General features: G+C 43.2%; 2 protein-coding genes across 4 annotated transcripts; one reads left to right on the top strand and one right to left on the bottom strand.

Annotated features, from left to right (window-relative positions):
* Positions 1 to 6,607: 6,607 nt before the first annotated feature.
* LOC310790292 (alcohol dehydrogenase class-3-like) lies at positions 6,608 to 16,772 on the bottom strand (the record flags this gene model as incomplete). Of its 3 annotated transcripts, XM_083651962.1 has the most annotated exons (10): positions 16,720 to 16,772; positions 16,562 to 16,601; positions 16,191 to 16,292; positions 14,830 to 14,980; positions 14,278 to 14,365; positions 13,178 to 13,397; positions 12,112 to 12,372; positions 11,471 to 11,603; positions 11,011 to 11,149; positions 6,608 to 9,011 (listed from the first exon to the last, which is right to left on the bottom strand). In XM_083651962.1, the coding sequence occupies exons 2-10, from the start codon at positions 16,577 to 16,579 to the stop codon at positions 8,987 to 8,989; spliced, it is 1,137 nt and encodes a 378-aa protein (XP_083508088.1). In that variant the 5' UTR covers positions 16,580 to 16,601; positions 16,720 to 16,772. The 3 variants fall into 3 exon arrangements, with proteins under 3 accessions (XP_083508088.1, XP_083508089.1, XP_083508090.1); XM_083651963.1 differs by lacking the exon at positions 16,720 to 16,772 and having other exon boundaries at positions 16,562 to 16,675; XM_083651964.1 differs by lacking the exon at positions 6,608 to 9,011 and having other exon boundaries at positions 11,007 to 11,149.
* A 73-nt stretch (positions 16,773 to 16,845) lies between these two features.
* On the top strand, positions 16,846 to 23,868 carry gar1 (GAR1 homolog, ribonucleoprotein). The gene is made up of 7 exons (XM_083652420.1): positions 16,846 to 16,919; positions 21,083 to 21,294; positions 21,787 to 21,941; positions 22,128 to 22,187; positions 22,351 to 22,468; positions 22,750 to 22,896; positions 23,315 to 23,868. Exons 2-7 carry the CDS (start codon positions 21,105 to 21,107, stop codon positions 23,323 to 23,325), a joined length of 681 nt encoding a protein of 226 aa, XP_083508546.1. The 5' UTR covers positions 16,846 to 16,919; positions 21,083 to 21,104; the 3' UTR covers positions 23,326 to 23,868.
* Positions 23,869 to 24,579: the final 711 nt, after the last annotated feature.

The raw sequence follows: 24,579 nt of genomic DNA on the forward strand, positions 1-24,579 counted from the left end.
GTGTTGTGGGACGGGGGGGAAGGCTAGATTGCCCATGTGCCAGGGGGATCTAATGCAATTACGAGTGTTTACTTACACCATGTGTCCCCTTCCGTCTGCGCCGCAGCACTGGGACTGCACCCGCCACCATCCTCCCATTCAACGCTCTGTTTGTTTTCAGTATTTACCCCAAACCCCTCTGTGCCATGCAGCCCTCTTCCTCTGCCCCCGCCTTCAATATCACTAATTAAAGTCAACCAATAAGGTTGGGAAGAAAGGGGGGAGGGAGGGCAGAAAATAAGATGTGTTTGAAGACCAGATTGAACTCTACCGGCAACTCAGAAGTCAAAAGAGACATTGGGGGTTGTTTGTGTGTGTGTGCGTGTGTTGGGGGGGCGCTGGCAAAATATACATTATTTATAAGTCAAGAAAGAAGGCCACATATAGGGAGAGGTTTGTTGAAGAGATTAGCGACGGCCTGCTTATTAGCTTTAGCTCTCATTCCCAGTCATTTGCCTATTCTTCAACACTCCCATGCCGGCCACAAAGAAGTAGCCAGATTATTGATTAGAATCCATTTGGACTTTTTTTTTAAGCTTTAATCTTATTATAACTCCACATGGAAGCATCTATCAGTGGTTGACATGTGGACTGCTAAGGGTTGATGTTGTGTTCAAACATAGATAGATAGATTAGATAGATAGATAGATAGATAGATAGATAGATAGATAGAATCCGAATCCTGGGCATGAAATCTAGCATGACTCTCTCAGTTTGACTCTTTTATTTTGAATGTAGCCTAGGACATGGATGACATTTCACTTGTGTGTATCTAGTGGCAAGGATGCTATGAAGCTAATCTGCTATATGCTCCTGTTTGCTCTCAGGGATTTGGGAAGTAGAGGCAAACATGAAGCACGCAGAGGTTCCAGCGAAGTTGAGGTGCGGTGGAGAGGCGTCTGGTAAAAGCCACGTAGCCGAGGTGGTAGAGCGAGTTGTTGGCTCTCTCAGCGTGATGCTGGGGGAATATTGTCCATGTCCAAGCCTCTCCGGTTAGGATTACATATTTGATGTTAAATCAGTTCATAAAGTTTAAAATCTGTGTGTTTTCCTGGCAGCGAAGCTGACCTTACAAAGTGAACCCCCTTAAAAACTCACTTTGAAAAGGCACTCATGATTTCTGCTTCTCTGCTAATATTAAGTGGGAGGATTTTATGTTTCTTGGAATTAAACTTTTAGATCCAAAATGCAAAAAGAAAGCAGAGTAAAACTGTAAGATTGCAATTTCACACTGCTTTTGCTGTATACCGTGTCTGACACAATATACAGAATCTTCATTATACCGGTTTATATGCCACCTAACTTTACCTGTGTTGTTTTGAGTTCATGTGCCGTAGAAAAATTTACTAATTGTGTGAATTCAGCCGTAGCGGTTGGGTGCCAGGGTGGCCTTGTGGTCAGAGAAAACATCCTGCACCCAAAAAGGTCAAAAGGTTGATCCCTGCAACAGCCTATGTGCCCTGTTACCCCACGTTCACATCAATCAAGTCCCCACAAGTCCATTCATTTCCTACAGAGATGAGCCACACAACTTGACCTGTGTGTGGACGGCCCACAAGCTTGTTGCCGTAGAAAAACTTTTTTGCGGTCACCAGCTGTCAGCATATAACATAACATCATATTTCTATACTGTTTCATGAATAGTTGTGCCTGGCAAGTGCAACATGGATGAGATTGAGCAGTTGATTCCAGCCATTCAAAGATTCCCAGGCAACTTTTATTTGAAAGACTACCGGTACATGAATAAATATCTCAAAAACAACACTTGGGGCGTCCGGGTAGTGTAGGGGAAGATTCCCTGCCCACCAACAGGTGGGTCGCAGGTTTGCGCCCCCGTGTTACCCTCCGGCTTGGTCGGGCGTCCATACAGGCACGATTGGCTGTGTCTGCGGGGGGAAAGCCGGATTGAGGGTATGTGTCCTGGTCGCTGCACTAGCGCCTCCTCTGGTCGATCAGGGGTGCCCGTTCAGGGCGGAAGGGAACTGGTGGGAATAGCGTGATCCTCCCACGTGCTACGTCCTGCCGGTGAAGCTCCCCGCTGTCAGGTGAAAAGAAACGGCTAGCAACTGCGCATGTGTCGGAGGAAGCATGGTGCTAGTCTACTACTGAACTGGGACTGAACTGAACTGGAAAACAACAGCATCCATGGTTGGGGTTGATCGATGGTAAATTGTAAAGTAATTTTATTGCATTTTCCGTGTATTTTTTATTCATGCTACCCAATCAGGGCTTAATAGCTAGCTATGTTAGCTCAACATGGGAATACGGTAATGTAACATTATGAAACACAACATTGAAGCAGAAAATAATCTTACATGATTTGCCTTCTCAAGACTTTGTAGCTGCATGAGATCACTACATACATGTAATCACAACTCTTGCACGGAGCATAATTGGTCAAAATGGAGCAACTCATCAACCAAGTTGCTCATAGTTTGAACGCAGGTCAAGTGTGGTTTAGTAAGACACTGAACCTGCTCACTCAGTGTGTAAGCTGCTCTGAATACAAGTATCAAATGCCTAAAATATACATGCAAGTCAATGCAGTATTGCTCACTTCAATCCCTCCTGCCAATGTCTAATTGAAAACTGTAGGGCGCTTGTGAGTCATGGGACCAGGCACCTATAATGGATGATTTCAGGTTTCTTCTCTTTTACCACGATTAGCAGCCAAGGAAAAGTAGCATTTCAACTGTATTCAGTTAGGAGTGTATTTACTGGAGTTGGCCCAATCCTTTTGTGGCCTGGCACAGGCCCAAAGAGCAGTGATTTGGGAACCTCATCGTTGGACATCAGTGAGTTGTTGGGAGGAGGAGAAACACAGAATAAAGTACTTTGCTGTGGATGTTTAACAAGGTAACTATGACTCACCAAGCACTCGTTTTGATTGGTCTTGTCCTACCGCAACCTTCAAACTCATGTGATATATCATATATATATATATATATATATATAATATATATATATATACCGTATATATATATATCATGCCAGCCAGAAATGTAACCAACTCGACATAAGTGACACATTGTAACCGCTCAGGAGTCTTCAGAGCCAGAATCTGAATCACCTCATGCGCCAAGCACAACAAATGTGGAAACATCAGTCTTGGAAGCACTCGGGGAGAGAGATATAAATACAGTGTTATTATTAGAAACATGTTTACATTGCGTTTGGGTAAGCAGTCTATTGTTGGTCTTATCCAGAGCAACTTAGAAAGAGGCCAACCGTGGAATAAGCTGAACTGATACAAGCAGGAAGAAAGAGTGCAAGACACAGTGCCTTGAAAGTATGGCGATATATTCTCTGGAATAATTATGTACAGTAAAGGCGAAAGAAGACCCACAGAGGAAAAATACAATACGGCTTTATTATTTTATTCCCTATCGTTAGTTTTTCAAAGATAACCGTGTAACTACAGTATTTAGCAGTGGACTTCGGAGACTGTACGTCCTAGGCTACATCTGTTAGCTTTTTCAAGAAATACAGGTCATTCAAGCCCTTGGTTAAGAAAATGAAAATATTTTCGTAGACTGTCTTCTGTTTTGTAGAGATCAACTAGAAGTTTCAGGTTATGATGTCCTCATAAGAAGATGTATACTTATCAGGAATTAAATGCCTAATTTGTCTCTTGTAGCTCTTATATGTCCAGTTATTATATTGTTATAACATATATTATTGCTATTATACTGACAACAAAGACAATAGAAAACAACAGGACATGAAATACATACAATGCCAAGGGAAAGTAAAAGAAATATAAAAAGTACACACATTCTCACTGTACTGTATAGAATATGTTCCATCATACACTTCCGTGGGCACTACAGTACCACCATTTTCATAGCACTTATATGCTTACAATCACCTAAAAATAGCTTGCCCAACATTCCCAGGAATAATCCGAAGCCCATATGGCTGCATGTGGAGAGAAGGGGAGCGGTAAGCTGAGCAGGTTTGGGAGGTAAATCTCCCAGTACTTTCCCCGCGCTTGTGAACTTCTTCTCTGGGATTATAGGGGTAAACACACACAGGGCCTGAGAGAAATATCTCCTCCAGCCCATAACCACATGAAATAGCTCTGTTGACTCAATGTTGGCTCTTGGAAAAAAGCATGCAGTGCTGGAAGTGTGTGGGGGGGGTTCTGGGTACAGGTCTATCCTGGGTAAGTTCTGTTGAGCCCACAACTGGTCAACTTCCATCTGTTTATATTCACTATGAACTATAAAGATACATTGTCACGGTTTAGGACAATGACTAAGGACATGGGAGGTATAAGCTTTTACCAATACACCGGATTTGATGCTACAACTGACGATGAAAGTGTAAAAATGGTCTTTAATGTCATTTTGATTGTATTTTCTCTTCTATTTTCATTGTTGTGTGTCATTTGTTTGCAACTTTTCTGTGCCATTGATGCTATTTCTCATTTTTTATTTCAGTGGGACGACTTGGCTAAATATCAGTCTAATATCAAATAAAATGAGGCGAAGCATACCAACAGTCTGAGTGTATGTCACCTTCCCACGCTTGCTAGTAATGTGCCGTCCAACCAATAGGGAAAAGAGCAAACAAAGGAGTGGCATGATAGCACCTTAGAGCTAATCTCTCAATGACTACTTTACTGCTGCAGGCAGACACAGCACAACAACAGCTTAGAACTGTCACGCAAATAACTGTCTGACTCACTGCCATGTGTGGTCTGTCCTAAACCTGTTCTTTGTTGTCTATTTCTGTTGCCACTTAACCACTGAATAAAGGAATGACACAATATGTTGGTTACAAAATGCTAAACATAATGCTGGGTGTGTATGGCGTAATGAGGAGAGCATGGCACAAACATTTAGCAGAGTGAAGTGTCTCTATGTCCCACTGGGGCCACTCATGTGTGTAATGGAGAGTGCCTCCTTGGTTTGCTCTTGTTCACAAGGTTGAATCTCTCCCCCTCTGGCACTTTATGTTTTATGTTCATGTTTTTGTTACTGTACTTTACTGATTGTATTGACTGCTGACTGGTTGTATTTTGTATCTGTTGTATGCTGCTGTCTCAATGTGATTTACCGGTTTAAATAAAGGTTAAATAAAATAAAATAAAATAAAATGTGTGCACTCATTCGGCTTTTTCATTTCCCAATTGACCCATTTTGTGTCTAAAAGGCAGGAAGTAACACAGGTGCAAGCAGAACATGAATGAGGTTTCCAACTTCCAATCCATTTGGTGATCCAGTGTCGTGGCCCTCGTGACAGTTTTGCTCACACCTGTGTAACTTACTTCCTGCATTTTTACTTGATGTGCTTTTATCATCTGTTTTTGATTGCTTGTCTATTTCTTATCTGTCGCTTTGTAACTTTTATAAATGTTTTACTGTAACAGGGCACCGTTGAAAATGAGAGCTTGCTCTCAAGGGCCACCGCTGTATAAGTAAAGGTCAAATAAATACATAAAATAAAGTTTTAGACACAGAATGGGTGAATTGGGTGGGAAGTGAAAAAGGGTAATGTGAAGCCCTTATGATCAAAGTACCACAGACCTTTATATGTACTATGGACGTGCCAACACAAGTGTCTTATTATATTGTTATATGAAGTTCATGTGTGTCACCACTTGTGTTTTTCCATTGCACCAATATGTGTGGCGGCCTGGGAGAACTCTTCGCATGTCGCTGCTACACATTGTTGGTAATGAGCCAAAGAAGGTCAAACATGAGTTCTGCATAAAAAAGCACACAAATTAGTTTTTGCATCATGGTGAATCAAGCAAAAAAAAAAAAAGTATATTTTTCTTCATTCCTATAAGTTTCCAATTTGGAGATACAAGGCTTTCACCTGGCAGTGACAATAGTGTGGCCGGTTTTGGTACTGCACACTAAATCCAGTGGAAAAATCATACTTGTCTTGTCCCTCCAAGACTATTGAGTATATTCCATTGACACCAGAGCCAAAGCTAGCCGTGTCAGAGAAAGGCCGTGTTGAGTATATTCCAGTGACACAGGAGCTAAAGCTAAGCTAGCCGTGTGAGAGAGAGAAAGGCTGGGGATGTCACAGGCATTGCCTGGCATTAGCCGTTTAATGGCCAGGATTTGCTGATAAAACAGGGGCTTCACATTGGCAGTCTTTAGTGACTTAAGTGAGGCGTTCTTCCATAGCCGTTAGGGCTATACAGTATATCCATCGCTCTATCTCTCAGCCTAACTGACTATGTCTCTTTCAGACATGCTTTCCTTCTAGCTTAACTCCCAAGGATGCTGATACTGTGGTTTGCCGAGTGACTAATATGATTTTCTGTTTAATTAATACACCGGCTCATATCTCTGATGTTCATAATACACATAACGCACCTGCCAAAGGTTTACTTATGACCTATTTAGAGTAGACCAATAGGACCGCAACAAGTTCCTTTATTTTCTATTATAGCATAGAGTTTTCATTTCACACTTGTACATTATGTAAGGCTTTAAAGCTATCACAAATGCTAATATCACAAAGGATGAAGAAAATAGCTATAGAATGTTACTAGCCATTTATTTAATCATTTTGACAGAGACAGAAGAGGGTGAGCAAGGTACGCATAGGTACAATAGAGCAATGCTACTTGTATCCTTAAATGTCATGAAGCCACATATTTGAATCCTATGCAAATTAGCATTTTGATCTCATAGGTTCAGACAAAGAATTTAAATCACTGTTGTGGTTGTCTCTGAAACGGCTCTAGATGAACACTGTCAGACTCGTTTGTCTTGGCTGGTCAGAAACACATGCAGGGGCATAGACACCGATGTTTGCTACAAAGTTATCATTGTCACCACATCACAGTCAGAAGACAGAAGATACAGCCACATAGGCCTATATGTAAACTCCAGTATGGCTAACACAAACAGTCAGGTTAAAGGGGGAAAAAGCATGCAAAGTAGATGTCATAAATTATGCCATTTAGATGTGAACCTAGCATTGAGGTATGCGTCTACTCCTGTTGCATATCTTCTTTGTTCAGCCCCGCCTCTTTATGTGTTGTAATAACCATAACGTACAACTATGCAGCGCATGGAGCATAGAGCTATTTGTCATTTCATAAATTACACCAATGGAAAAAGAAGTACACCCAAATAGATATATAGATCATAAAGTTCCAAATCGTGGGAATTTTGTGCCACCACCTGTGTGTCAGTGCACACATGAATATCGCTTCATAATTAAGGGGAGATCTCTTGATCCCAATCTAAATATTGTGAGAGACGAGGCAGCACTTGTGTGACAGGTCTTTATTTGTGTGACGGCATTTACCTTCGCTGGCATTTCGATTGTTTGTCAATTATCTTCAGGAGTCGCATGTCTGACAGTTATTACACAGTGAAATGAGGGGTAAAACACAAATCAAAATATGATTGAATTTTGTCCTTCATAAATATCACAGGTTGCATGTTCATTTCCAGTTGATTGCTAGTTATTTTTGCAGAAAAGCAACACAGATGAATATGGAGTGTGCATGGCACAGTGGCACCTGAAAGTGAAAATGTTCTGAAATGTAGTAAGATACTGGTGAGTCTAATTCCGATAGCATGTCCACAGTGTATCAGTTGCACAATGCTGTGACAACGCCAGAGGTTGAGGAGTTCAACCGCAGAGAGGAAAAAAGACGACAGGAAAGACTTATGGACGTTACTATGGATAGTTTTCCCATAGATGAGACAGACATTCAGACACATGTCCCCAAGAAAGCCTTATAAATCTGTGAGCATGTCCAACATTTATAGATGAGGGTGCCCGGTCGCATAAGCACCTGTCAAAACTCGTCTTCTCTTTTCTCTTTTGATCTCTCTCTCTCTCTCTCTACTGCCTTATTCCCTGCTTGTATTCTTGATTACGGTTCTCTTCTTTGTGATTCGGTTGTGGGGGGGGTTGTCTAATCTTTATAATCTCTGATTGATTACGGAGAGACCAACGTGAGGGGAAGCACCACTTTATTTTCCATTTTAAATAAGGAGGGAAAAGCGGGGGAAACTGCCACGGGCCTTCATTTGATCTGAATGGAACTTCAATAAAGCAAATTCCTCAGACAGCTATTTCAGTTCATCACCGACAGGCATTCCCAAAGCAACCTTTTGTCTTGGGTACTGACAGCGCACAACTGTTATTTTAGCCCTTCCAGTCGACTCCCTATTAAATCAATATATAATATTACCAAGGACGAAACTTGGTAAGCCTGACCACATGAAGCGGATATTTCTCCGAGGCTGATGACAGATTCGGCCATTTGGTTTTGCTGTTTCTCTTCTTCGGTACAAGTGTGTTTAATCCCAACTACCTCTTCACATTAATATCTGAACCAGAGTCACTGTAATGGCCAAATACAATAAATGTACTGGAAATGTGTCTCTGTGACATTGGCGTAAATACATATTGGCAAATCATAGTCTTACATGAGTGCATTCAACAATCTATAATCGCTGTGTCCCTTTTGATCAAGTCAGTAGTAGATGAAAGTGAAAAACTGGTATATTTAATATGGATTTAATTGCAGAATAATATGCAGTATAGCATGTAATTTGAGTACAGCATGTTCACAGATAGAAGCTTTAAGTGAGGTGTGACTGCCATCTAGTGGTCAAAATGACGATTTGATCTATGTAAAATATTAGGATAACCTCGCCAGTATCTGGATTTCCTTTTCCACAATCTATATTTCAATCATCTGACCGCTTAAAAATTCTTATTTGAACTTTCTGCCCCCTTTTACCTACACGTCTCCCCTTGATGTGACATCATTAAGGCATCGTCGGCATCATGATTCCTCTCCTCGGTCCAATTAATGAAAATGAAATTTACACATGGAAAATATATCTGGACCACCAAGGAGACAAGAGTGGCTACTGAACATGCAAAAGGTTTGTCTGAGGTCCATGGTCAGGAGACTGATAATCCGTCACCCATCAGGTTTATGCTCCTGGTGTCACAGACTGATAACGGTACGAATGCTAAAAGAAAGAACAGGCATGAATAAAAAACAAATAATGTCTAGTATGTAGGGTTGTCAAAAGTACAGATAGTATTGATAAGTATCAATACAAAAAAATTGAAAGGGATACAATACTCATTTGCAACAGGTATCAATAGTATCGATAAGTATCAATGCTAAAAACTTGAGACAGATACAATACTACTACTTTGCATTTTTTTATCGATACCAGCAGTGCTACCTCTTAATGAAAAATCAAACTTCGTTTTGCCTCGCAATCATTGGGGGGTACCTGGTTCTTCAACAAGCTAAAAGTGTTCCGATATAGGCTGATGACTAGAACAGGGGTAATCTGCGGTGTAAGTGAAATGTTTTTAATGAGTTTTATCAGGCCTAGATTAAAGCTTCTGGCATACTCTTCGCGCACGCGCTGGAGGCGGGGCTCCAAGGAGGGCGCACGCACTCTGCGCGGGCCAAAACAGAACATAGTGAGTGCTCCAGAAATGGTGGCGATCAGTGCCAGGCAGTCTGAATGAAATTGAATGTAACGTTCCCAATTCTATATATTAAATTCTAAAAAACGACCCTCAACATTTGGGAAGGCTAAGCCACACAACTACCGTAGTTCGTTATAATTGAACATCATGCTTTGAAGGCGACTTTACGACGGTGAGGACTCAATCGCAGCAGATATCCGCTGATAGCCTACCACGGAGATCTCACAGGCACAGGCAGCAAAACCCGACGCGCTGATAGAAAAATCTCCATGGACGTGCCGCGCTGCGCTCAGGCCTCGCCCCCCGACACGCCCCGTGCGATGACGTCATAATCGCCGCGTGCCCTATGCGCTTGGCTGGGCGCGAAGAGTATGCCAGAAGCTTTAGAAGCGTATGTCTGTCTGTCCATCCATCTGTCTTTATTTTTATGCCTCTTGATGTCTTGTCATTTACCCCCGTGGTAACGAAAATGGTATCGAGACAAGTATCGATATTTTCCTGGGTATCGGTATCAAAGTTAGAAATTGTAGTTTTGTGACATCCCTACTAGTGACAGGGTTTCCACCAATGCCCTGATGCATTCCAAGACTTTTCAATTACTAAGTCAGCGCGCTTTCATGACCAACAAAATGTGATTGCTTTCTGGTTAGTTAATGTTGTTTGTTTTATAGTTCAGAGATGTTCTAATGGGTAAACGGTGGAGAAAAACAGCTGAAACCCACCATCAAATGTAATAAATGTGAGAAACAAGTTGTAAAATACAATCTGGTATATTCCACTAACTAAAGTGACCCATTTGGAAAATTCCCAGATATGACATCCGCAGAAGGTTTATCAAACTCCCTGACTGAAATACACCTTTCAAAAGTACATGATATTTCAGACTATTCCATGACAAATGAGGTAAAGAGAGCGAAAGAGCTTTGCAATGACAGTCAGTGTAAAAACATGGCCAGCTAATGCTATCTCACCTCAATTAATATAATAGTTTATATATTATTTGGCTGTTATCTACATGACAGGTTCTATGCTGTTATCCTTTGTATATTAACTTGTACAGTGGTTCTATTATTGCCATTTTTAAATTATGTAGTTCACAACAGTTGTTCTTGACTAGACCTCTGTGTTGCGAGAAAATTAATGACAAACTAATTTAATTCTTATCAAATATAATTTGATAGATTATGATCTTAAGTTTTTACCTCCATTCAAGGGAGAAATCCATTGGTGTTGTTGGTATTCTTGTATGATTACGCTGGACATTTTATGTCATTTTCCAAGTAATCAATAATTGACCATGCATTGTCCTAAGTAATCAATAAGTTCCTGGACTTGCATGTCTTCCCAAACATAAAAGGCAGATGACCACTAATGTCCTGATACAAGGTTGATTATTTAAGCTATACTATAAAATAATAGTTTTGTCCGAGATATCCACCATTTGAAGAAAAACAAATCGAAATGTATGTGTGGTGTTTAAAATCAACACACCAGCAGCGGCACATACATTAGAGGTCTTACCTTTTTCCGCTTTTCAATAGGTCAAAGGCCATGTTGATTTGGTCCAGCGGCAGGGTGTGCGTCACAAACTCATCCAACTTGAGCTTCTTGTTCATGTAGTCTTCCACCAGTTTAGGTACGCTCTCCACGCTCTTCCAACCTGGGGAGGGTGATGGAGATTAGAAAAACTGCTTAAAACAACAGACTCTTCATGAGGCACAAATCGGGGGTAGATTGTAGTCCGAGGCGAGCAAAGCCTCCTGACATAAAAAACAAACAAATGTCTACATATTCAAAATGTGCTCATCAAAGTCACTGCATCACACAAGCTTCCTTGCATTATCTGGTTCTTAAACTTCACAATGGCAATTACTTTTCTGCTGAAGCAAAGGGTGTGGACTGGAGGGATATCTTTTCTGCACACTCGACAGATAAACGCCTGATCACTTTCTTTCTCGTAGCTCATAGCTGCATAGTTCACCTCCAAAGTACGTCCCCTTCAAGGTGCGGCCCATCAGGAGATTTTCGACGACGATGCTCATCTCTTCGGTCTCGGTCCATCCAACGATGACACAGGTACCCCATGCTTCTCTGGTAGACTTCAGTGCAGCACTCTGGGATACAAACAGAGTCCTGTCTCAGTATATACGCTCTTAAAAAGACATTTACCCACACACAGGCTCTGCTGAAACTATTATGCTATTGAACTAGGGTAAGCACCGATGTAGAAAAGTGGTTTAGTGGAGAGAAAATAGGCTATGTGGATATGTGATCGGGGTTATTATTAAGTTCTCATTTCCCTTTTATTAGGCACATGGCACTCTCAGGGAGCCTGACGGTACACTTCTGCTTTCCAAGAATTGTCCAAACTAAGCACTGATCAGACCTAAACTCACCTACTGCATACAGCACTTACTCCACTGTGTACTGTAGTGTGCTGACACTGCATATTTTACTTTCATCGATTTGACAATGTACAGTATCAGCTGTTGAATCAGCTCTGCTTTTACAGAGATATGAAAATACTGAGTACAGTACAATTATCAGAACAAATCGTATTTCAGAGATGGGAAAAAAAGCAGGTTGACCAGGTGAAGACACTCCTAAGACATAGACACACACCATGACAGCTACACTCCCAACACACTCCAGAGCGTAGTCCACCCCTCCATCCGTCATCTCCACCAGAACCTCCTGGATGGGCTTGCTGTGGTCCTTGGGGTTCACAAACTCAGTGGCTCCAAACTCCTTGGCTTTCTCAGACTTGTCAGGGTTGATGTCCACGGCGATGATCCTGGTTGCCCCGACAACCTGGCAGCCCATGACAGCTGCCAGTCCGACAGCTCCGAGCCCAAACACCGCACACGTGGAACCGGGTTCGACCTGCATGGAAGATTTTGTTTGTCAAGTGAAAGCTTTTTAAGAGGTATGTTACGAATCAGTTCTTGAAACACATTTTATTCTGAAAGTATTTGGCTGTTTTATTAGCTGCAGCCAGCATGGATAGCAGCTCTATAAGTCACTATGTTGGTTGGTTGGTGTTTTTATTGAAATTGGCTAAAAGGGGGGCGGTGGGCAAAAATTTCCCAATGAGTGGATGACATCACAATGGACTGGATGATGTCAAATTTGTATTCCTGGTTGCAGCTATTGCGAATTCGCACTTGTTCTTATGTAACCCTGTAAGGCTGGGTGATGGTGGAGGATCAATGTCAAAGCTAAACAAACACACAATCAGAAACAAAGTCTGGGGGAAAACAGTCACCTAAAAAGCCTTGATGGCTAGCAGCACAGCTCACTTTGACAGGCTAGCTTGTTCTGAGAGCAGTATACACGGGTAACTAAGTTACTGTAACTTAGAAGTCCGCTACAATGCGCTGACCCCACCTGAATAGATGAACTTTTGGTAGCAAAAAGTCAGTCCAATGCAAATCCCCACAATGATATCCACGCTCGTGAACTACCTTGACGACTGCGTCGTAGAACAGTTAAATGAAAAGCAATGATAGGCTGTTTTGCTTTGTTTGTTTGTTTTTCATGCAACCGTGAGTCAAACTATTGAACATTGTATTGAACTATTTTCTTATTGTATTGATGAAGTGTCTATTGTCAATAGATTGTTCTTGTTTTATCGTCCAGCCCTAAGATCATGTCTGACACATGTATCAAGCCGGTCTGACTCCCTCACCTTGGCTGTATTGAGAGCGGCACCATAGCCAGTGGAGATACCACAGCCCAGGAGACACACTCTGTCCAGAGGGGCATCGGCTCTTATCTTTGTGACGGAGGTGTCGGGAACCACGGTGTACTGGGAGAAAGAGCTGGCGCCAATGAACTGATACACCTGCTGCCCTCTGCAAGTTATCCTGCTGGTGCCATCAGCCAATACACCCATTTGTGTATTGGCCCTGGAAGCAAAAGAAAAAGTTTAGTCAAAATACTACATGTCAATCAGTAATTAAAATAATCTGCAATAAAATGTGACATTCGTGGGCGGAAACAATTTCACTGCACCCACGCAGGGGGCGTGGAGCGCCAGCCAAAAACACCACGGACAGCACAGCAGCTCAGCAGAGCGGAGTCAGCGGACTGCATTCTGAAATGAAACCAGGAAATGCGGCACCCTCACAGAGCGTTTTGTGAGGTGTTTGGAACTTATACCTGGTTTGGGGAGGTGTGTTTATTTGTGCTTTCATAACATAACCACTGTGAAACTACTAACGGTTAAAAAATTCATCCCTGCATTTCACCGGTTTTGCGCTGCACAATCTCCCCATTTACCGTCAACCTTAAAATGTTTCCTCCCACAAATGTCCCGACTCCCGAACACAGCACTGTGAAAACATGAAAATACAAAGGGGGCAGCGTCTCTGCACATAAACACACCGCCACACAATTCTATGAGTCATAAGTGAAGATTGAGACGGAAAGCTTTTGTATGAGTGTATAAAGTTTTTTTTAATGAAATAGTTAATTGAAAATTAATTAATTTAAATAGTTTAATTATCAGATGAAGGCTAGAGGGTGAAAACTGTTGAATCTTTCACAAGGGGAAAAATGGAACACAAAAAATTTGACCACATAGATATTGATAATAAATGTGTATTGTAGATTCCTATCCCATGAATCATCTTGTGACTCCCCCAAATGATCTCGGACGCCTCGGGGGACCCCACCCGCAGGTGAAGCATCACTGATTAAAAAGAATATTTAAGCAATATGTAAGCAAGGGAGTGAGTCTGGCTGTGTAAACATTTGATGACGAGTGACGACTCAAAATGAAGTTACCAGTTCTTCTTGCAGAGATTGGTCTTAGGACTGCGACATCGTTCACATTCACCGCATTGTGGCAGAAAAAGAGGAATAACTTGATCACCTGTGAATGCATTAGAAAGCAGAAAAACAACTTCAGTCAAAGGGATAGTATTGACTTGTGCCTGAATCCTAGAATCAGTGGTCTTGAGTCAATTTTAAGTGTTATTATATATTTGTGTTTCCATCTCTTATGAAGTGTCTGAGTATCATGTAATGTAAATATGAACAAATAAATGTAAGTGCATGAATGCTTTATAAATACAATGTATTATCTTTATCAGTATTATTAACCAAGACATAACAGACATGTGTGATAAGCAATAAAAACAGAATCACATAATATTACATCACTGCAGTTGGATAAAAACCATGCAACTGTTTTGAGGTTTTTCAATTTTCAATGTATGTGCTGACAAAATGTAATAGAATCCAAAAATACACGTGTCAGTTCCAATCCTTTACTTTTTTGGATAAAAACATAGAGAAAAACTGTGGTGTCAGGTATTGGAAGCCGTACTATTTTACCTGGTGAGAACTTAGTGACACCCGAACCAACGCTCTCCACCACTCCTGCTCCTTCATGGCCGAGGACTAAAGGATACGGTCGAGGCTTCATCCCTTGTCCGGTCTCATACAGGTATGCCCAGTCTGTGTGGCACACTCCTGTGGCTACAATCTGTCCAAACAGTTTGGCAGGAGACACATGACTTAGATGCAGTTTTTTTTTTCACATTGTGCCATGGGTGCACTTTTTGGGGGGTGTGACCAAACTCATGCCAACTCAATGCACTTAGCGCACCGCGTGCCTGTGTCCCTTCTGCGGTCACCCGGATGTGCAGTAGGACCAAACAGTGACCTGGTCCAGGGCTGACTACATTACTAGTAGTATATCTATGGTAACCATGTATTTAAGGTGCAAAACTAATAGTCGCAATGAGGATATTAAAGTTCCCTCATGTAATGTATTGTAATAGTGTTAATTTCGTTGACTAAAACTAAAACTTGACTAAAACTACCCTTTTTCACTGACAAAAACTAGATGTTAAGTAAATATGTCAAAAACTATGAGGAAATCTATAGGTGCATCTCAAAAAATGTGAATATCGTGTAAAAGTCCCCACCCCTCCGTAATTTAATAAAAAAAGTGAAGCTTTCATATTATATTCTAGATTCATTAGACATAGTGTGAAAGTGAAATATTTCAAGCCTTTTTTTGTTTAAATTTTGATGATTAGAATAGAATAGAATAGAATAGAATATTAGAATATTACATAAGAACAAATGTCGAACTTCTGGAAAGTATGTTAATTTATGCACTCAATATTTGGTCGGGGCTCCTTTTCAATCAATCAATCAATCAATCAAAAGTGAGGAAAGCAAATTTTGCATTTCATTTGAAAACCAAGGTCCCAGAGTCAGGAGGAAGAGTGGAGAGGCAGATAATCCAAGTTGCTTAAAGTCCAGTGTGAACTGAAGTTGTATAATATGATGTAATTATTTATGTGCTTACATTTACAACAACAATGGGAATAATGACATTAATAGAGTCCAGCGCGCTTCAGCCAGGTTTGGAATAAAAGGGTCCTGGTGCTCAACAGTGGAGGACAATATGCATAAAATAATGTTTTACCTGGGCACTTCACACAGACTACCCGAAGTAAAGACACCGGAGCACTCTTTTCCGTCTGCACGTTTTAATAGAAGGGGCTGACTGACGTTTCGACAGACAAGTCTGTCTTCCTCAGAGTCAAGATGGGAATAATGAATTAGCCCAACTAATGAAAACTCAGGTATATGAATTGAGGGATCTGTTTAAAAGTAACTTTGCAGGAATGTGCTGATAGTTCCTTGTTGTGGTGCAGAGTAATCTGGGGTGAGCAGCTCACCTTGATGCGGACTTCACGGGCCTTAGGTGGGGCCACCTCCACGTCCTCAATAGAGAGAGGCTTCCCAGGTTCCCATGCTACAGCTGCCTTGCATTTGATCACCTGAAGAAGAATAAGCATCTATTGTATACTGGTAACACTTTACAATAAGGGTACATTAATTAAGGGGGAATGGCATTCCTCCTCGGGTTACCCTTAAAAAATGTCTTGCAGTGGAGAGCAGAGTAGTGGAGAGGGGGCAGCATGAAAGGAGCAGAGACTAGTAGAACATGTACCGGTATTTGGATGCTGATTGCTGAATAAGCAGCGTCAATATCAATGTGTCATCAAGTCTGGGCCGTGCCTGGATTTTTAGGATATTTCTCTCTTACCTGACCCTCTGTTGTCATTATCACGTCGAGTTCTTCTTACCTGCATAATGGACCAAATAAATTATAGCGTGTTATAGGTTACAGCTGCATGTATTGGAGATAACTTGATGTTAGTTTTTGTCGACATTTGAGTTTAAGAAACTAGCTAATTTGCTGACCAAGTTCTCTGACGTGCACGTGAGTCTAGTTCAATGTTTTGACAGGTTCCCCGTCGTATGGGAGCTGTTACTTTACGACAGCCTGAAGAAGAGTGCGACACGACATTTCCGAACAGCTTTGCGGCAGCGGCAGTGGTCACACGTGTTGTTATCGCATGGAAGTGCAGCAGTAAATAGCCACCACAACCCGACCATAATCTGTGAGTAAATTGCTGAAGATATGCATAGAGAGAGAACGTTGTCAAGTTTTCAACATCCATATTTATGATAAGGAACTAGCGTTACGTGATGGGTTATGTTGTGTTGGAAAATGTGTACAAACTGCGAAATCGACCTAGCGTTAGCTAGCTTGCTAGCTAGCACTGCTAAACATGCCAGTCGAGCTGGAGTCAGATACTGTGTTAGCTTGACTGAAGTGACTCTACTGGGGGTCATCCCTATGTTCCCCAGGTTCTATATTCCCCGGGTTCTATATTCCCCGTTTTTCAGCAAAAGGGTTATTTGTTCCCCAGGTTCTATGTTCCCCGTTTTTCAGAAAAAGGGCTCTATGTTCCCCGCTTTCAGAAAAAGGGCTCTATGTTCCCCGCTTTTCACTAAGAGGGTTCTATGTTGCCCGCTTTTCACTAAGAGGGTTCTATGTTCCCCGCTATGTTCCCGGGTCCGATGTTTCCCCCGAAATGCCTTCGGTGACCATCGGCTTCCCCTTATTATTATCCAATTAGCAGCCACGTGTATTTGCAGCAGAGTCTATTACCCAAATCACTAAATGAACTAGCCTAATATAAACTATACACGTTTTAATGAGTGCAACACAAATTAACTTAAATACTTCAACTTACATGTCTCAGGGACGCATCCACACAGTAACCAAAAGTTATCAGTCTCTGTCTCTGAACCGCGGATAGCAGACGCTCTCCTCCCTCCTTATTTCTCCTCTCCCCGTCTGCTACAGCCACCTCTGCTGCGCGCGTCCGCTCCAAAACTCTGACGCTCACCAGACAGCTATTTTCTGAACGTTAGAAATGTAGGCTACTCTCCTCACAAATAAATGTTTCAAGTCATAAAATGGTGTTGGTTTTCTTGTTTTATAGTCTCATAATGAAGTAGGCTATAGGCCTATAATAGCCAAATATTAATAATTGTAGTAGGCCTAGCCTAGTAACAACTACAACTGTGTGCATGCGTCCCTGAGACATGTAAGTTGAAGTATTGTAACGTATCGGTGATACGCCAAGGAACGGAGAGTTGTAGTTGGTACAGGTTCTTTATTCACAGGCTTCTTTAGCTCCTAGCAGCTAGCTTCACAGAGCTAGCTCTACACACAACACCCGGTCTTGCTCACTCCATAGCTTGACTGACATCCGGCACCCCGGCCGCTGGTCATATATACCCCGTTTCCCCTAGGGGCACACCCACACACATTAGTTCCTAGCTACCGTTGAGACACTTATGTTGCACATCACATTACAGGTAATACTTGGATTACCCGACACGTTACATACTCCTCACCCAACATTTGTTAACGCCCACGTTAACACCCACAACCCACACATATCCCCCTGTACCAAAACACACCACCCCACAACATTTTGTATTCCCCCAATTTCCCACATAGTCTCTTATCTTTTTTAGCGCACTTCTTAATTTTCATTCCACCACCACTATTTGCATTTCTTTTCATTTCTTCCCTCTTTTCCCATTCCTTTAAATTCAACCCACATTTCTGTTCACATTCCCATTCCAATAGCCCTTCTCTTTAACACCACTTATTTTGCATTCACTCCCACCATCATTTAGTTACTTCCCATTAGCACCCTTTTCCCCAACATTTTCACTTAACACAAGCCCCAACATTTACATTCCCTCTTTTCTCTTTACAACCCATCACATTGACATCATTCTTTTTTCCCATTACCTTCATTTAAACCTTTTTTTTTCTTATTCACATTATCCCACTTCACTTCAACCACTATTTCCATCCCCCCTTTTAAAGCTTATGTCCCACCTAAAGCATGCTAGTCCCGCTCAACCCCCAGTGGGGTTAGTCCTCTGCAGTGTAACTCTTTTCGGTCCCCCCTTTGTGCCCCACAGACCTCACACTCCCTGCAGTATCTCCGCACGTCCTCCTTTTGTTTGCCCCAATAGAAATGTCCACGGATGAGGCTGAGTGTCTCTTCGGGCCCACGATCACCGTATGGGCCCTTGTCCATCCACTTCAGTGCCAATTCTCGCAGGCAACCGGGTACCACCCACTGGGTCCCGCTTTTCCCGTGCCCCTTTCTCTCTAAAACCCCAGCTCCACCCAGTTGCAGGTCCGAAAACATGTTCCACAATCCTTTCGTGGCACCGGAAAACATGTGAATCTCCTCCACAGGGGGCCGGCGTCCGGCCGCCACCCACACATACACCGGACCGATATCCGCATCCTCCATCTGTCTGCGTCTCCGCTCATGCCCGTCGACCTCCCAGATGGCCCTGTCTTCGTCTGTCTGCTCCACCTCTTGCACTCGCTCGTCCTCCCGTCCCGCTCCCCCAGGGGGCGGCGTGTTGAGGACAGCAGGGCGGACACCATCGGCGTCGATCTCCACCTCGACTTTCTGCAGCGCAGCCGTGGGGGCTGTGCAGCGGCTTGGCTGGGCCGGCTCCTCCAGCGTTGACCCCTCTCGCTCCCCCGGGGACACGAGCGCCGCTCCCCCGACTGTAACAGCTCTGCAGATGATGTCGCTCACCTCCCTCTGGCTGTTCAAAACGATTCCCATTATCCTGATGGTCTCGTCGCTGATGGCGATCTCCCCCACCACTGGCTGGCATGCAGAGCAGCTAGCCTGGGCCGGCTCAACAGTCACTCTCCTGCCCAGAACAATCGGCTCTGTACTGCTCCGCTGCTCCGCCGCTTGTTGCTCAGGCTGCTCCACTGCTTGTTGCTCGGGCTGCTCCCCCGGCTGTGTGTCTCTTCCAGCGTTCACACTCTTAGTGCAGTCTCTAGCTAAATGTTCAGGCGACTGGCAAGCCCAACAAAGCCTCACCTGTCTCTCCTCTCTCGCTGTCCTCCAATCCCCGACAGCTTCTTGACATTCTCTGGCTAAATGTCCAATCGCGCCGCATGCCCAGCAGGCTCCCTGCTGTCCATGTCGTTGTCCCGCATACCCGGTCCGTCTCCCGGGTCCGCCTCGGCACCACCTCGCCACATGGCCCGGTTCTCCACAGCTCCAACACAGTCTATTTTGTGGTTCCTCCAGCCGTTCTCCACACTGCGCTCCCTCTGCGCTCATCAAATCCACCCGCTGCATGACTTCTCGCAGCGTCCGCATCACCTCTACTGCCCAGGCAGGAGTTTCTTCCACCAGCCGTCTGACTTCTTTCAACACACGGGCTTCCATGCCCGCCAGCATCGAGCTGATCTCTGTCGTCAGCCCCTCTTTTCTCCCGTTCGCCGACAGGCTTTCTTCTAGGCGCACCATCACACGTGGCGCTCGTAGCAGCTAGCTCACACAGCTAGCTCGCTACTGCTAGGTCGCTCGAGCCTTTGATCTCCAACTTTTCTCCGCTGTTCCTCCTCACTCTCTCCCCTCTCGACCGAATCAGAGGCGCTACCGCTTTACTGTCTGACACCAATGTAACGTATCGGTGATACGCCAAGGAACGGAGAGTTGTAGTTGGTACAGGTTCTTTATTCACAGGCTTCTTTAGCTCCTAGCAGCTAGCTTCACAGAGCTAGCTCTACACACAACACCCGGTCTCGCTCACTCCATAGCTTGACTGACATCCGGCACCCCGGCCGCTGGTCATATATACCCCGTTTCCCCTAGGGGCACACCCACACACATTAGTTCCTAGCTACCGTTGAGACACTTATGTTGCACATCACATTACAGGTAATACTTGGATTACCCGACACGTTACAGTATTTAAGTTAATTTGTGTTGCACTCATTAAAACGTGTATAGTTTATATTAGGCTAGTTCATTTAGTGATTTGGGTAATAGACTCTGCTGCAAATACACGTGGCTGCTAATTGGATAATAATAAGGGGAAGCCGATCGTCACCGAAGGCATTTCGGGGGAAACATGGGACCCGGGGACATAGCGGGGAACATATAACCCTCTTAGTGAAAAGCGGGGAACATAGAACCCTCTTAGTGAAAAGCGGGGAACATAGAACCTGGGGAACATAGAACCCTCTTAGTGAAAAGCGGGGAACATAGAACCTGGGGAACATAGAACCCTCTTAGTGAAAAACGGGGAATATAGAACCCGGGGAACATAGACATGATCCCCTCTACTGTATGCTTTTTATTCTGTATTGAATTGTACGTTAACAATCGAAATGCCTCTAACGTTATTTTATCTTTGCCTCCGACAGAGGTGTTAAGTTATTGAAGGAGATGTCGTTCAGAGGAGGTGGTGGAAGAGGTGGGAGAGGTGGAGGATTTAACCGAGGTGGAGGCGGCGGAGGATTTGGTGGTCGAGGCGGTGGTGGAGGATATGGTGGTCGAGGCGGTGGTGGAGGATTCCGCGGAGGAGGCAGAGGAGGCTTCAACAGACAAGACTACGGTCCCCCGGAGCATGTTGTCGGTAAGATCACCAGGACTTCATACAGTTAGGATGGATACAGTTAGGATCTTAACCTGCACAGTAACATGCTAACTAATGGTTGTCTGTTTAGTCGGTGTCGAGCTATATGTGTTCAGATTCAACAATGGTGAAAAGTAAACCAATGCATTGACGAAGGTGAACACATGGTACATTAAAAAAATAACCAGTCAAAGTGGCTGCCTGGTATAATACCACACCAGTGTTTCTCAAGCTTTTTAATGAACCCCTAAATTAGTCCACAATAGAGCCACAGACCGCCAACAGTGAAACTATGATCAAAACAGTAATACTTCTAACATTCTCTAAATGTGTTGACTTCTTGTCATTAAATAATGCTGAATTTAACAATTCTTCAATTTGCTGACCCCTCCCGGAACCCACTCAAGGACGCCTGGTGATCCCCAGACCCCATGTTGAGAACCACTGATGTAAACAACTTTCCGTCTGTCTCTCTGTCTATCTGCCCTGCAGCCGTTGGAGAGCTTCTGCATCCGTGTGAGGATGACATTGTTTGTAGGTGTACGACACAGGAGAATAAAGTTCCCTACTTCAACGCCCCGGTGTACCTGGAAAACAAGGAGCAGATCGGGAAAGTGGATGAGATATTTGGACAGCTGCGTGACTTTGTATCCTTTCTGTTCCCCTCATTCATGTCTCAGGACCTTCTCCACAGCTTATGTGTTCTCGCCTCTCACCTCACAGCAAGAAGGTCCTGGGTTTGATTCCCACCTGGGAGTCTGGCGACATGATGATGGAGTAATTCAACATTGTGTTGCTTGGTTAATGATTAATTCCTTGACCTATTCTTCCAGTATTTCTCAGTCAAACTCTCAGAAAATATGAAGGCATCTTCATTCAAGAAATTGCAGAAGGTATAAACATCTTCCATATAAGTATGTTTGCTTTGTGCACTTCTACATAGACACGTTACCTTCAGTGCCTTGGTGTCCACCTAAAATTTTACAATTTTTTTTTTGCTTTCCATAATGCCAGGAAATGTATGGCTGGACAATCATGACATGATTTCTCCTTCAGTTCTATATAGACCCAATGAAGCTCCTCCCACTGCAGAGATTCCTCCCCCAACCGCCTGGAGAGAAAAGAGGAGGCCGGGGAGGGGGTAGAGGTGGAGGAAGAGGAGGCGGTCGTGGAGGTGATGCATCCCCATTTACGGTCTAATTTGTCCGTTTGTTTATGAAGGGGTAGAGCATGACACTAACACTGCCAGAGTTTGAGGTTTTTATATTTCCACATGGATGTGCATACCAAAAAATCTCTTTACTCAAGGAAATGCTTGTTGCTTTGGATTAAAAGCATGATGATGTCCGCCAGATCTAAATTAAAATCAAAACTCAGTGCTCCTCTGCTATTGAACCATTGAGGTCACATGGCTTGGAGGAATATTTAGATCTAGTTGTGCTTCTCTGTTGTCAGGTGGTTTCCGAGGTGGCAGGGGCGGAGGCTTTGGAGGCGGCGGCCGTGGCGGAGGATTTGGAGGCGGCGGCCGTGGCGGAGGATTTGGAGGCGGACGGGGCGGAGGATTCAGGGGAAGAGGAGACGGTGGCGGCCGGGGATTCAGAGGTTTGTCTGGATTCTGTACTCTCAAAGACCCCATGAAAAGAACTCCCATTACTTTTTACTTTACTGGAAAGATTATTTTCAATGGTGACCTCATGCTGCACCAGTAGGCGTAAATAAAAAAATAAAACAGTCCGTTTTTAACGATCCCGCCCCTCTCATCACATTTCCATCATTCCCATCAAATAAAATGGCCTTTCTGTCCCTGACAGATATTCCATTGGTTTAGACTTTTGAATGAACCCTCACTGCATTTTAACATCCTGTTTCAACAGCAAATACATCAAATCAAGGAAGTAAAGATACCGTTTCATGGGGTCTTTGGACTTTTCGGATAGGCTTTCCTGTTGTAGTTGTCAATATCATCAGATAATCTATGCATATTAACATGTGCAATTCCCTTTTCTCTGTTCTAATGTAGGTGGGAGATGATGTAGCGGTGATAGTCTGGTATGATCCTCTCCTCCCAGTCTTGGGCTACTCAAATGAAAATGTGTCTCCCTATGCCGGAGCCTGGGTGGTGGACCATAGACCGTATGTCATTGTGTTGGACTCAAATACCAGAATATGGACCTTGCATCATTTTATACTACTTGACCGGAGTTTCCTGTTTTTATTTTGTACCAGTCCTGGACGAGTGATGGATACATACATGTTTCAAGGATTCAGGTGTATGCTCGTGTCTGTTAAGGCAGGACATTATCCTGTACTGATCCTGTTAAAATGTTCTGACGTGTCACAGAGGTTTGTACTATGATCATGAATTCTAGTTGATGAGACACATGTCCGTAATTCAAATCTGGCGGCTTTATGAAGAGAATGTTTTTCCAAAAATGGGAGAATGTGTGGCAGATCTGACTATGCTTGACATCAGTTGCAAATGTTTTAATACTCACAGTTTGTAAAATCTTAAGCCAAGTATTGTCAGTTTTTTTGTTAAGAAAAATCCTTGATTAAAGGGTGCTTTGTGACTATGTGCAATGTGTCTCCTGTGAATCATGTTGAATCCTGTAGGTGTAGTGATGCAGTTTCATCAGGGTGCTCAAGGTATTTTATATATATATTTAAAAAAAAATCAACTTTTGTAGGTTTGTCATTAAAGAACCTCAAAACCTTAAGTCTGAGGTCCCTATCTTACGCCCGGTGCAAGGTGTTGTCATTGTTGCTAGTTTCTAGCACTCAAAATCTCCTTTTCCCCTTTCAATTACTACTGGGTCACTGAAACACGTCCTTTGATGTACTGACCCAGTAGTAATTAAAACTACTGGGTCACTGAAACACGTCCTTTGATGTACTGACCCAGTAGTAATTAAAACTACTGGGTCACTGAAACACGTCCTTTGATGTACTGACCCAGTAGTAATTAAAACTACTGGGTCACTGAAACACGTCCTTTGATGTACTGACCCAGTAATAATTAAAAAGGGGGAAAAGGATATTTTGAGTGCTAGAAACTAGCAATGACAATGCCTTCCACCAGGTGTAAGACAGGGCCCTGAGACTAAATCTCAGTATATGCAAAGTTTTACAGATTTTATTTGAGGGACAATGCACATTAATGAGCATTACTCTAAATGCACCAGTGTTAGCCAGATGGCAAATTTTCAACTGCTGTCCCTTGGAACTCATTGCCTCACACACACCGACATGAGCTGAGTACATGTCTTTGAATCATTGACTGTGGGA

Source organism: Poromitra crassiceps (assembly GCF_964638095.1).
Source record: "Poromitra crassiceps genome assembly, chromosome: 15".
Lineage (NCBI taxonomy): Eukaryota > Metazoa > Chordata > Actinopteri > Beryciformes > Melamphaidae > Poromitra > Poromitra crassiceps.